The following is a 14,468-nucleotide window of genomic DNA, read 5'->3' as shown; positions in this document are numbered from 1 at the left end:
AGCAGGGCAGGGGTCACTAGTAGGAAGCCAGGGGTCGCAGCTGCCTAGATATGATGTCCATGGCACTTGTACCTTTCTCCTCTCATTGGAGGCGGGACCCCTTTCTGAAGTCTGCCATCCCCACATCATGACAGTGTGAGGTGGGTCAGTGAAGCTTGCCGATTCCATCCCACTTTATGTTGAGGGGGAGACGTTGTTAAGAGTCTGAGCTGAATGGCATGGAGCCACACACTGGGCTTCTCTCTACAACTGCCAAGAATATATCTTGTTGCTGCATTGCTGCTTGCAACACCCACTGATACAATACAATAGAATTTGTAAAGCACGCGGCTGCTTCAGAAGAAGGGTCCCGGAGCTAGCGGCATAAGAGCGGAACAAACAAGAACTAACCGACCCCAATATAGAAAGCCTAAGTATCAAAAATAAAAGTCAAGTCAAGTCAAGTCAGAGAATTTATATAGCGCACTACATACCCAGAGGGTCTCAAGGCGCTTAAGGAGGGGTAGGGAATCACTTGTCAAATATCCACGTTTTAAGTTGCTTTCTGAATGCTAGGTGGTTCTGGGTAAGGCGAAGGTAGGTGGGAAGTGAGTTCCAGGTTTTAGCTGCCAGGTAGGAGAAGGATCTACCTCCCATGGTGGTCTTGTTGATGCGAGGTACATTGGCAAGGGCTTGGTTGGAAGATCGAAGCTGGCGGGAGGGGGCGTAGAAGGACAGTCGTGTGTTGAGGCATTCTGGTCCGATTTCGTAGAGTGCTTTGTGTGCGTGGGTAAGGAGCCGGAAAGTGATTCTCTTATTGACGGGAAGCCAGTGGAGGTTTTTCAGGTGACCAGAGATATGTTCTTTACGCGGGATGTCTAATATGAGCCTGGCTGAGGCGTTTTGGATTCGTTGGAGTTTTTTCTGGAGTTTAGCGGTAGTCCCGGCGTAGAGGGTGTTTCCATAGTCCAGTCGGCTCGTGACCAGAGCGTGGGTGACCGTTTTCCTAGTTTCGGTGGGGATCCAACGAAATGTTTTTTTGAGCATGCGCAGAATGTTGAAGCAGGATGAGGAGACGGCGTTGACTTGTCTGTTCATTGAAAGTGAGGAATCCAGGATGACGCCCAGGTTCCGTGCATGGTCTGTCGGGATGGGTGCTTTTCCAAGGGCTTCTGGCCACCAAGAGTCGTCCCATGCGGAGGGGAAGGTACCTAAGATGAGGACTTCTGTTTTATCTGAGTTCAGTTTCAGACGGCTATGTTTCATCCATTCGGCTACTTCTTTCATTCCTTCGTGTAGGTTCGTTTTGGCGGTGCTAGGGTCATTGGTGAGTGATAGGATCAGTTGAGTGTCATCCGCGTAGGAGATGATGTTGAGGTTGTGTTGGCGGGCGATGGCCGCGAGAGGGCTCATGTATACGTTGAAAAGGGTGGGGCTGAGTGAGGATCCTTGTGGTACGCCGCAGATGACTTCAGTGGCCACTGACTTGAATGGTGGAAGGCGGACTCTCTGGGTTCTTCCGGTGAGGAACGAGGTGATCCATTCCAGAGCTTTTCCTTGGATTCCGATGTTTCTGAGGCGCTGTAGAAGGGTGCTATGGCAGACTGTGTCAAAGGCTGCTGAGAGGTCGAGGAGGATGAGGGCGACTGTGTCTCCATTGTACAGTAGAGTTCGAATGTCGTCTGTTGCTGCGATGAGGGCGGTCTCAGTGCTGTGTTTTGCTCGGAAGCCGGACTGTGAGGAGTCGAGGGATTTGTTGGCTTCGAGGAAGGCGGCGAGCTGGTTGTTGACAGCTTTCTCGATGACTTTGGCCGGGAATGGAAGGAGCGAGATGGGGCGGTAATTTTTGAGTTCGGTGGGGTCTGCTGTGGGTTTCTTCAGAAGGGCGCTGAGTTCAGCGTGTTTCCAGCTTTCCGGGAAGGTGGCGGATTTGAAGGAGCAGTTGATGACGTCTCGGAGGTGCGGTGCTATGATGGAGTCTGCTTTGTTGAAGATGTGGTGAGGGCATGGGTCTGTGGGGGATCCTGAGTGGATGGAGTTCATCAGGCGGATGGTGTCCTCAGTGGAGATTGGGTTCCAGTCATTAAGGATGTTCGAGGGGGGTGGAGGTTCAGTAGATGGTTGGGTGGGTTGGTCTTCGGGTTGGTTGTCGAAGCTGTTGTGGATGTCTGCAATTTTGTTGTGGAAGAATGAGGCTAGGGAGTCGCAGAGTGCTTGAGAGGGGGTGATGTCGTTAGAGTTGGCCGAGGGATTGGTAAATTCCTTGACGATGTTGAAAAGTTCCTTGCTGTTGTGGGCGTTGTTATCTAGTCGTTCCTTGAAGGCGGTTTTCTTGGCTTTTCGGATCAGTTGGTGGTGTATGCGGGTGGCGTTTTTGAAGGCGTCCTTGGTGCTGGTGGTTGGGTCTTTTTTCCAGGCCTTCTCAAGGGAGCGGCAGAGTTTCTTGGATTTCTTAAGATCATCGTTGAACCATGATGCCTTCTTGCTGCCAAGTTTGCTTTGTCGTTTTTTCAGTGGTGCTAGGATGTCGGCGCTGTTGGAAAGCCGTAGGGTGAGGTTGGTGGCGGCTTGGTCGGGGTTTGAGGAGTGGGCTGGGGGGTTTAGAAGAAGCGATGAGGAGATCTGGTCGATGGTGATTTTGTTCCAGTTTCTTTGCAGAGTTGGTTGGGGTTGGTTGTTGGGTTTGGGCTTGTTGTAGGTAAAGTGAACGCAGCTGTGGTCAGTCCAGAGGAGAGCCGTAGTGTGTCTGAAGGAGACATGATTGCTGGAGGTGAAGATAGGGTCGAGAGTGTGACCTGCGATGTGGGTGGGGGAAGTGACCAGTTGTTTAAGTCCGAGGTTGGCGAGGTTGTCCAGAAGGGTGGTGGAGTTGCGGTCGTTGTTCTTTTCAAGGTGAAAGTTGAGGTCTCCCAGAAGGATGTAATCTTTGGAGGGGAGGGCGTGTGGGGTGATGAAGTCCGTAAATAGTTTACGAAAAACGGATTCTGAAGTCGCGAAACAGAGCAGTCGGCAGGAAATTCCAGAGTTTGGCAGTCAAAAAAGAAAAGGAACGGCCACCTCTTCGTGTCTTGCGAACCCTGGGAAGGCGCAGAAGCTTTAGAGTGCTGGATCGCAACGATCTGCCCTGGTGGTAGCAGACCATCTACTTCATAAATATAAAGGGCCTTTTTGCTCAAAGGCTCCATGATCGAAGATGAATGCCTTGAATGTATTGGGGCTGACAATGGGCACCCAATGTAGACTGCGTAAGGAGGCAGCTACAGATGAGCGAGCCGGGATCTTCAAAATCAGACGTGCTGCCGTATTTGGAAGGATCTGCAAGCGATGCAGCAAGTAAGCCGGTAGACCCAGGTACAGACTATATGTGAAGTAAATTTGGAAGTAACAAAGGCATGGATGATGGTCTTGAGATTGTCCTCAGGAACCAGATGGAGCCTCTTCCTGGGAGATTTTAACTTAAGGAAACAACTATTGGAAACAGCTCGAATCTGCGGCTTGAAAGACAGGTAGAATCACATTTGAAGCCTGGATTTCTTACTGACGTGAAATTGAAGGGCTGCACAACATAACTCCAAAGTCATTGTATCACTCCTGTATCTCGAGGGTGTGCCTGGCTGTCCAGAATTTACTACAAGCGAGGCTCAGGTAGAAAGGCATTCATCAACACCTTTCATATGTTCAGTCAGAGTTAGCTTATAAATGTAAATATTCGCAGTTTACTAGACATTCTTATAGTTAACACTAATGACAAGTTTGTGGTTTCTCACCCAATGATTCAATTATCTTTATCTGTAGGTCCACTTCCTCTTCCACTACCTCCTCCTCCGCCTCCTCTTCCTTCTCTGCTAAGGTATAGAAGTCAGTTTGCTGATCTTTCATATCTTCATACCTTGGAAAGAGACAGGTGGAAATGCTATGAAATTCATATCTGCTCAGAAAGTATAGATAGAAGAGTAATTATGCATGGAGTCAAATAAATATGAAAAAAAGGTAAGGGCTATTCACTCAGAGGAAAACGAAGAGTGGAATGCCAAGGCAGAAACAAAAAGAGATGTATGTATGTATATGGTATTTCCATTGCATAATCCTAGCCAAAAGGAAGCGAAACGCAGTACTTGGTCAAGGACAAGAATAAAGTCAATGAGGAATAGGAGAATGTAGAGATTTTGTTCCAGAACCTGGGTGCGGGTATGGAAAGTGCTTGCTGCCTTGTTTGAAAAACATGGTTTTTTGCACTTCTTAATCTGTAGTCTGATGGTGTCCGGCTGTGGTTGTGTTGAGAACCACCAAAGATGACCAGCTTCTCTGCAAGATAAGAGTGGGTATTGGTTGTGATGTGAGATGAATAAGGACTATATGACCTCGGATTGTGAAGGAATGCATAAGGAGTTCACTGGGGTCAATGGAATAAACAGAAGGATCTCCCAAACTGAAGTATATGACTGAGAATCTATACTGTCAAATAAAGAAATGAGATGCAGCCATAGAACTAGGCCCCACCCCATGCCCTCCGACCACAAAAGAAACCTGGGCATCATCTTGGACATTACCCTTACCATGAGACATCAGATCCTTGCGCTCACCTCAGCCTACTTTCACATACTCCTCATGCTCAGAAAAATCATCAAATGGCTCCCTCCGGACAACAGAAAGTCCATCACCCAGGCCCTTATCACAACCCGACTGGACTAGAGCAATGCCCTCTACAATGGCACCTCCAAACACCTACGGCACAAGCTGCAAACCATCCAAAACGCCGCAGCCAGGCTAGTACCAAAATGTCCTCACTGCGTGCACATCACACCTCTCCTCCAGCAAGTTAACAGGCTCCCTCTCCAGAAACACAGCCAGTTCAAGATGCCCACCCAACCCTATAAGGTACTACACAACCTGGGTCCCACCTACCTCAACCACGACTACATTTCCACTAACCAACCAGGAACCTCCACTCGACATCACTCGCCCTCACACACACACACATCCCTGTATCCATGGAAGCAAGACAGGAGGCAGGGCTTTCTTTTACTTGGCAGCCAAATCCTGGAATGACCTCACCCCGAACATTAGGACAGCCATTACTTTTTGCTTATTGTTTATATTGCTTTTTTACTTCTGTCTTTTTCAACCTTCATTTATACACTACTCTTTTTCTTTGTTTCTAGTCTATCTTTTGCCATTGTTTTTCTTGACCTCTTTCTTCAGTTTTCTCTTTTCTACATTAATTATCTCCTTGGATTGTGTTTTTCCTCTCAATTTGCATATGTTATATTATAAATCAGTATTTAAATATTCATTATATGGCTTAATGGGTTGAATGGCTGATGCTGAACCATGCAGTATTCTAAATACCCACAGACTCAGGCTTCCCTTCTTATGGCTTTGGGAAATTAAATAATAATAAAATGGTTCCTAACCCTAATTATTACAGCACCTAGAAACAGTAGAAGTGTGTTATGATGACCTATATAATGACACTGTATTAACAGTAATATTAGTCAGTTTTCTAACATGTACTTTTTCTTTACTGTTTAACTTTGAGAGCATTGATATATTATTTACTCACATTTACTAAATATCATATAAATCATTAACATATTTAGTGTTGTACAGATCAATTGACAGTTTGATTATCCCCACTGTATACATTATTTGCCCCTTTCTGATCTTTGTACTGTATTGAAATGTAATGTGGATTTGTAGAGCTTGAGCGTGTCACCCATGAGGGTACGCAGGCGCTGAGTAGGTGCAGACTATGCAAGATGGTTCAGTTGAAGAGCCAGGTTTTCACTATTTTGCAGACCTCTGTAAGAGACGTTTATGGACCACATTAAGAGAATGGAAATTAGTGCATGAATTTAAAGGAAACAGAATGCAACAAAAAACCAAAACATCCAGAGGCACATAAAGGAGACAGTAAAATAGAATATAAACTAGTAAAGGAAACTATGAAACAATAAAAGAACATTATAAATGGAAAAATAAACACAAAAAGGGCAAATAAATGGAAAAAAAGAAAATGAATAAGATGGAGATGGAGAAAACAAAAACTATGGAGGGCGGTAAAATTATTTTAAAAAAACTAACTATAAAGAAAAAATATCATCCTACATCTCCCTGTTGAATAGCGTGTTTCCAAGTAAGCATGGTCGCTTTGCTCTTCGCACCCAATTAGAAGATAGTGAGCTATTGAAAAATGGGCTCGCACGAGGGGCAAAAATACATAAAGACTGAAGTGTGATATAATTCATTTTAATGACTCCCCTTTAATGTTTTGATATTGTGAGCTAATAAAAGATATAATTGTACCTGCTCAATACGGTCTTTGCATCCTAGGGAGTGAAACATAAACAGATCAACAAGTGACAATACAATTTACGTTCACAGTAAAATTAACATTTTGAAAAGATTCACAAGTTCTTTACTTACATAACATTTTTATATGATAAGATACTGTTTGATTGGCTTTGTTCTATTGCACATCAGAGACTGTAGCTCTTTTAAATAATGTTAATGTATGCTTCTATTGTGAATTGTATTTGTATGTTTATTCTTTTATACAGCAGAAATGCTGTGAATCAAGATTTTCTGGACTGGACTTGACTACTAATTACAAGTAACTATATACAAAATATAAACAAATATGTTAATAATGAACACACATTTCTAATACTGACCTTCGCTTATGAAGTATCAAGCACAGATTTACTCGATTAACCCATGAAAGCATTCAATCCAATGGAGCTCTACTGTAATGGTAAAGTACACTACTTTTACCTAAGTGTTAAATGGTCCTTCCTGAATATAAAATTAGACCACATACATTAAAAGCAGAAGATTGTATGGAGGCGAAGTAAATGATGTGTAATCAGTATCCCAGCCTTTCCAGGACCCTTGGACTCCGTATGGAGCAGGGCACCTCTTTCTCTAGGCACAGGAGCAGCCACGGATTTCGGATATAAATGCATGAGGTATCTAAGCCTTCCAATGCCGCTCCATGTGGCCCCACTCACGATCCTGCAGTCGGAATGGTCAGTACATTTGTGGTAATCAACTGTGGAAATTTTAAGACTGCTCTGCAACCAAACTACTCAATGTTTGTGCCACATTGGTCAGTGGGGTGGACAACCAGACTATACCAATAAACATCATGGACTATGGTCCCATGAAGAATATTCACACTGGGATTAAAAGGGTAAACAAACCTTTGACAGTAATGCAATACAGGTGAATTGAGATACTCTCTATGTACATAAAGCCAATGACATCTCAGTAATTTAGCACGAAAGAACACAAAAGAACTTAACAACACGTCACTTAACACTAATAACTCTTAGGCAGAAACCTGAAGGATTTGCGTTCTTAGCGACAGACATTGGTGGGGCAAACAATGCAATCTCTAGAATGTGAGGGAGAGACAAATATATACTTCCTCAGTGAGAAAGATATGTGCACATGCTTCATGTGCACATAAAACTCCCTTACTGGCAGCCCGTACCAGGAAGGGGTATGTTTGTAAGGCCAATGTCACAAGTGTACACCCTAGGGAGGGAGGGGAAAGACATTCGTTGTCTCGTTGCCCTCACACACCCTGAAGGATGTCATGCTTCATCATCGGGCGGTGCTCCTCGTTGGGCAGGCGCTGAAATGCCCAACGGGTCCCCCGAAGGGTCGCTTTGGTGGAGATCTTTTAAGAGAACAGCCGTAAGATGTGTGCAGGTATATGGAGGGGGGTCCTATCAAGTGATGGTGTACGTGGTGAGTTAATAAAAATGGCTAGGGGAGGGCCCAACGAGGAGCACCGCCCGATGATGAAACATGACATCCTTCGGGGTGTGTGAGGGCAACAAGAGACAAAGAGTGTCTTTCCCCTCCCTCCCTTGGGTGTACACTGAGAGGGTCCTAAACCGAACCTAGTTTTTCCTCTCCTTCTAAAGGTTTCCCGTCTTTCTTCCTTTCCTTTCCTAGCTCGGGGTGTGTATGTAATGTCACTGCACATTCACCGATGGAACAGTGGCCCCGTTTTTCATTAAAACGTTTGTTTTTAGAGCACGGGCACTGGAGCATAACAGCTCCTGGTCCCCCTCTCTTTTGTTTGACAGGATTGAATGTCTGGTCTCTATGAGCTAGGCAGCTCTCAGTGGCATACAAGATTCTGCTTGTCCCATAACTTCTGTGCTTCAATCTACTATCAAAACAAAATGTGCTGAGAAGTCCCCTCCATATCTGTGCTCCTCTACCTGAATGGTGTTGCTGTAGAGGGCCTTAGACCTCACAGTTACTACTGGGTCCAGACTCTACAGCTGTGAGTGCCTACTCTGCTCCAGGCCAGAAACATCTCTTCTTCTCTCTTCAATCAGAAACCTCTCAGGGCTCTCTCTGGGCTAAACGAGTGTCCCAGGCCCTCTCTCACACCTTGAAGAAACCCGGACCACTGTAGAATGTTCTATTTTCTCCAGATCTATTGCACTAGGAATACTGGACATACATGTTGCCCATTACTCTGCTTAACACAGTTCCCTTGGGGTGCATTATATCTACTTGGCATTTCCAAAAATAAAAAAAACTTTCAAATTTTCGATCCCGAGAGGAAACAAAGAAACATTAGACCTATCCTAATCCAGACATCTTAGGCTAGTAAACTCAAACCTAATCACAGTCCTGAAAGCAGCCAATAGACAAATCCATCCCAGGATTTGCGAAGGGGTAGCAGAATCTTTAGATCAGAAAATTGATAAGATCATTACAAAATCCTGAACCCTGGTGCGCTGGAATCCTTGAGCACTCTGCTAATCACTAAACAAGTTTTGCTACGTTTTTGTTCCTTAAAAGTTTCCTCGTCACTGCATGATCTGGTCTAGCCTGGTTCATGAAAGTCAACAGGACCGGCTGCTATTACCTTAGTCAATGCTTCAATGAGAAAAGGCTTTGTGCTACAAACAATGGACTGAGCAAGGGTGACATAACTTCTTAGACAAACTAAGCTACAAGCCCCATCCAACATCAACTAATGCCAATGTTGCCTGTGTGCGGAGGTGTTAGAGGAAGTGACAAATGGACAGTAAAGTTTCATGAAAATTGAAAGTCAGATTATTGCACTGCTTTGTAAACAGAACGGTAATGTTGACGTCTGAATCTTTACTCTGATAACACAGCTGCAGCTAGATGTTATGCTAGAAGCAGACCACAGACTCTGTCTTCATCTCCCAATATCAATCTACATAGTCTGATACTACTGGACCTTTAAAGAACAGGAATCCCTAGAGAGCCTCATACCTCTCATTTGGACTTGAAACCTTTTACCTAGTTCCTTTTTTAAAGGCCTCTGTTACAGGTTCTCAGACCCACTCGGGAAGGTCACAAGGCAGACCGGGGCTTCTGGGTCTCCTTTTAGGGTTTGAGGTCGTCTGCCACTGGTGTCAGAGACATAATAAGTCAAGTACTTGTCTTTTAAGAAAAGAGAGTACTTTTTAATCACGGAGTAGTATTAAATACTACAAATTGAACTTGATATACAAGGTAGTGATCTGATTACAATTCTCCCTTGTGGCTTTACATCTGTCAAGCCCCCACCAGCTAATCCCAACCTGGATGACTCCTGATGGCTGGTTCCCCCAGTAGTTACAGCAGAAGCATGAATGAAGCTCAGGTGCAGTCCTAATTATCCCCACCAATCGAAGGGAACTCAGTTCACATTCTTGAGCGAAGACAGTGCCAGGAGCCACCGTGGTGGTCAGGCAAGGTCCACGTGTGGATACATGTGGCAGCCTCGCTTCACTCTGCAGAGCAGAAACCCTGGCACTACAGCTGACAGATTTAGAAGCAAACAGATCATTGGTGAAACCACAGAGGAGACTACTCCATATCTGCCATGGTTATGATCCTTCAATGGTCCGACAGAGTAAGGGCCATCGAAGGCTGACCTCTACTATGTCCACCCACCTAATTTAGATGGCCGGATGTTCAGGTCAGTTTTCACTACCCATCACTGCCAGGAAAACCCTGGCAGTGAAAACTGCTCTATGTCTCCCTCACCATAGCAGAGAACTCCCATGGCAAGGGAAGCATTTTCTTTCCCCCCAAAAAATCTCATATGGGAAGAATAAAAAACTGAGTTAGACGGATGACTGTCATGTTGACGGAGCTGTGCATCAAGTTTAAAAAGCATTGGCAGGAACTGCTGCGACAGAGACCCCTACCAATGTTTTAAAAATATCTATATTTGGTGGGTGGAGTACGCTCGGTCTGGTGGTCATTAACTCGTCCACCAGGCCAAAGGAGAATACTCAGTCTGCCAAAATGTAAATCGGACCAAGAGTTTCATTATTTGGACATATGGGTTGTTTAAAGGTAGACCATATAACATATTAGGTGCTGAAGCATTATTGATAAAATTGATAAAGACTTTGTCTCATCTTCAGATTGCAATGCTGCTCCAGTTGAAGACAGTATACAGCTGTGTTACATGTCAGAGTATCAATATCCTGTGATCTGTTTTATCTTTTATCCCAGTTCCTTTTCCCTGGGTTTACATCTAACCAACATATTCCTTTGTGTATTTTTTGTAGTGGGTTCAGAGAGTTGTGGAAGCATACATCGCTCCCACTAGATCAGGCTTACAGTATTGGTGCTCTGCCACTAATGAAGGCTTGCTGATCTACGTGTTCTCTAGATTTATAACCTTTTCTTACCTTCAATAACTTCACATCCTGCTGCTGACACTTCAATTCAATCTCAGTAATCCAACTTCTTAGGACAAATTGCTGTTCTTCTAATTTTGTTACTATCTCCTTGATGCTCTGCAGACTTTTCTTCTCTTCCTCCTCTAGGTTCCTGAGGTGGCGAGATTTTTCCTTCTCCAAAAACATCTGGAGCTTCTCAAACTCCTTAGTGATTTGCTCTCTCTGGCTCTTGAACTTGGCCTGCAACATAGCAATAATTCATATATTCACGTTGCTAGCACCTCAGAAATGTGTAATACGTTTATCAAGGGACTCTGGGGTGACATAGGTTTTCTTGCCATCAACTGGGTGATTGAGGGCCATCATATCTGTAATACCAGAGACAGGGGTGTCCAGTAGGACAGCAGAAGGCATAGAAGTAGTGTTTTTACCTACATGAAGCTCACCTGTTCTTCTCTTCATACACACTTTACAATACATGATAAATACCAGATAAAAACTGACTCAGGACAGCGATCTGTTTCCTAAAAACCTCACATCCTATGGATCTGCACTCATCCATGCCTGGCAAAAATTCAGAGATTTCACAGTAAATTAATTATTTCTAACCACATGGGCTACAAGTTGAATCCCTTAAAAGTCCATCTACAAATCCAGGTCATAGACAAACCTAAGCACCTGCTACATGAGGCAAGCATTAACAAAGCTAATAGGTCCTGCACTTTAAAGAGTGTGAGTGTGTATGTAAGTGTTTTTGGCCACTATAGGTGTGGTAGGGTATACTCAGACATGAGTCCCTTTCTCACTGCACCATCAGGATTCAAGCAAGCCGGGCCGCCCATGATGCACTGGGCCAGGGACAGACTGATTTGCATATAGCCAGGTTCTGAGCTGGGATGGTGCAGTGAGATAAATAACGGTGATGGATCAAGCCCTGATCTTTGGACTGGGTAAGAGTGGTCTGCTTAATTCAGACACTCTGTTCATCACCCCCCCAACTCACAATAAAGGCCTTCAGGTTCCACATCAAGGAGCTTAACTCACAGCAGGAAGGAGTCTCTTTATTACTAAAGGTTAAACATCCCACTCCTTCATCCTGCACCGTCTTCAATACTGCTCCTGCACAGAGCAGCCCAGGCAGTGCCATGCCTTCTCCGACCTTGAACCCTCCCTGCTGCATTCCAAAGTCAGTAGAAGACACAAGAGAATGGTTGTGTTTTATGCAGCTACTGCTTGCCACAGTCCTATTCCTGTACTTCTGGAATACAATGTGTTAATGCGTAAAGCTCTGAGGCCTCTGCCAGTCTAGTTTTTGCAAAGACAGGGTGGGCTACACTATGTCTGGTAGGGCTGGTGGACTGGTTAATATATTTCAGAGTAAATTAAACTGCCATCCCTTGTTTCATGCACACCCTTATTGAATTGTCAGTCTGGTTCTTTGAGTTGAAAGAGTTATTTCTACTTGGCTCCTGCAACAGGGACAAACACTCTGGAGCTAAGTGTGTAGTCAAGATGTAAATCGTATCACAACACAACTCTCCGTGCTGTGTCACCTCATACACAGCAAAGTGCTAAGGAGTTTTTATTAGTGATGATCAATCTAGTTTTGAGTTTGTGTCTTTATTTTGTAGCAATAATACTCCTATGTTGATTGTTCGATGTGTTTTCAATAATCTTCATATTATTGTGGGATTTTAAGAGAGAATCTAAATATTGTAACAAATACCAATTTGTTTTTTTCATTTAAATATCGCCTCAACCCATTTCGGATGCCTCTCGCTATTGGTCAGGAAGGCTCTTAAAAAATCATTAGGTATTAACCTACAAACAAGTGGTAAAATATAGTCAATGCCTCAGATACCATTCATTTATTTGCATTGAAAAAAACTATTTACACACTTAGGGGCCGATTCCGATTCGGGAAAAACCGCGACGCGGTACAGGTCAGTACGACTCGCGTAGTACAATTCGTACTGAGCAAATGCGTACAAATCTGTGCGATCTGTACGAGAAGCAGGAGCAAATCCGTATGAACCGTACACCCACAGTTTACTGTACGATTCGTACAAAGGCCGTACGACCCGACAAGTTTGATCCAGACCAGGGTACGAGGATGCGATTCGTACGGACACCGTCAGGTAAGGGCGAAACGTATGGACAACCACACAATCACACACACACACAGTCCGGTGCGTACCCCCAAGATCGTAGGGGTACGCACCGTACCCCTGCGATCATGGGGTGTACGCACTGTCGTACGGTGCGTACCCGACACGGATCGTACTTGCTGGCTCGGGAAAACCTGCTTCAAACCATACGGATGACACGTACAGCAGGTTCCGAGGGGGAATCATGCGGCGATTGGAGTCGTGCGGTCTTTGTACGATTCGTACGGAGTCCGGCTCCTGGTACGAATCGTACTTCGTCATAGGTACGGGGACGTTTACGGGTACGATTCGTACGAGAAAAACGCTCCGTACGGCTATTCGGAGCGGTTTTTCCCGAATCGGAATCGACCCCTTAGTATGTATGAAGGGAACATGGCATATCTTGTATCATTGATAGGGAGACCCATTACCAATGAGTGAAAAAATATAATATTTTTCTCAATGAATTCAATTACACTATTGGTATCATTTGGAGAACGAATGCATACACAGACCACAGTGTTTATACATTCTCTAATGCTGGATTGTAAAGTGCACTGTGTGGTACCACTGCCTATCGAGCCATAAGTCTTGTCGATCTCTCAAACTCTTCTGTGACAGGTCCCGCAAAAAAAACTGGTAGGACCAGCGCATCTATGTTATGGAGCCTCTGGAGAGAATGCTGTACACTTCCTGCATAGGCATGTATGTAGGCCTAAAAAGAACTAGACCTTTAACAGCGGAAAACTATTGGATTGGGTGCGGAAAACTATTGGATTGGGTGTAGGAGTCTATAAAGAAAACACATGGGGTCTGTTTTAGCTGAAAAGATGTCATACACTGTCAGCATTCACAAGTGTTAGACAGTATGCATAACTCTACCAATCTGGCCAGTAGTTCTGATTTTTAGGTTTCGCACCTGGCAACGCAGCTTGAAGCACTGTCGCTAGCGAGACTTATTGTTATCGACTTGCCTCTCATGCGGCTACAGACCAGGGCACGCGCAGCAATTGGGGTCTGCGGATGCGCACGCGCACATCCCCTGTCCCGCTTCCCAGGCAAAAGCATGCAGTTTCACTTTCGAGTCGACATTGCACTTACACCAAGCTTTTAGTGCACATGTAAACAACACAGCATTCAACATGTAAGCTTTGTTTTAAATGCTTTAAATGTACAGCATACCCCGCTTACGAGCTCTTGTGGGGACTTTGCGCTGGTCTCGTGTCTTTATCGGCATACTGCAGCACCACGCGGGGCTCAGTCTTGATCACAGAAGCCCCGCCAGAAATCCTGCTTTGGCCGTGCGGCATTCACGAAGGCGGGGTAGGCTCTCGCTGGCCTTCTGCTTTATTTTTTCCATGGGTGCTTTAGCGGCCACCTCCCTAGGCCGCATGAGTCGAGCATCTTCCCTGAAGTACGGCGGCATTTAAAGTCTGCCGCGCCGCAACTGGGCACGAGCCGCAGATCCAGGGACAGCGCATGCGCGAGCAGGCCTCGCACCCCCCCTTACCCCCCGGCAGGGATGTGGAGCACGGGTGCTGCGATGCTTCTTTTTGTTGTTGGTCCTATTAATTGCCTTAACTCGTGTTATGTTCCTAATGGCAGTTCGCCAGGCTGCGAACAGTCTCCAGGTTTTTTAGGTTTGTTTCTTCAGTAACAGTTT

At 45.0% G+C, this 14,468-nt stretch overlaps 1 protein-coding gene across 2 annotated transcripts in view; it reads right to left on the bottom strand.

Moving 5' to 3' along the window:
• Nucleotides 1–14,468, bottom strand: part of LOC147661250 (E3 ubiquitin-protein ligase TRIM39-like) — a 134,428-nt gene that overhangs the window by 43,130 nt on the left and 76,830 nt on the right. Inside the window, exons 3-5 of one of the 2 annotated variants that reach the window (XM_086951199.1) lie at nt 10,668–10,898; nt 6,286–6,308; nt 3,747–3,868 (exon numbers count right to left, since the gene is read on the bottom strand). In XM_086951199.1, the coding sequence (XP_086807325.1) occupies nt 3,747–3,868; nt 6,286–6,308; nt 10,668–10,898 (376 nt within the window). The remainder of the gene's footprint in view (nt 1–3,746; nt 3,869–6,285; nt 6,309–10,667; nt 10,899–14,468) is intronic. The other variant, XM_086951200.1, reaches the window with a different exon arrangement.

This window comes from Lissotriton vulgaris, unplaced genomic scaffold (genome assembly GCF_964263255.1).
Source record: "Lissotriton vulgaris unplaced genomic scaffold, aLisVul1.2 SCAFFOLD_3088, whole genome shotgun sequence".
Taxonomy (NCBI): domain Eukaryota; kingdom Metazoa; phylum Chordata; class Amphibia; order Caudata; family Salamandridae; genus Lissotriton; species Lissotriton vulgaris.
The sequence above is the reverse complement of the archived record's forward strand: the minus strand, read 5'-3'. Positions and strand labels throughout refer to the sequence as shown.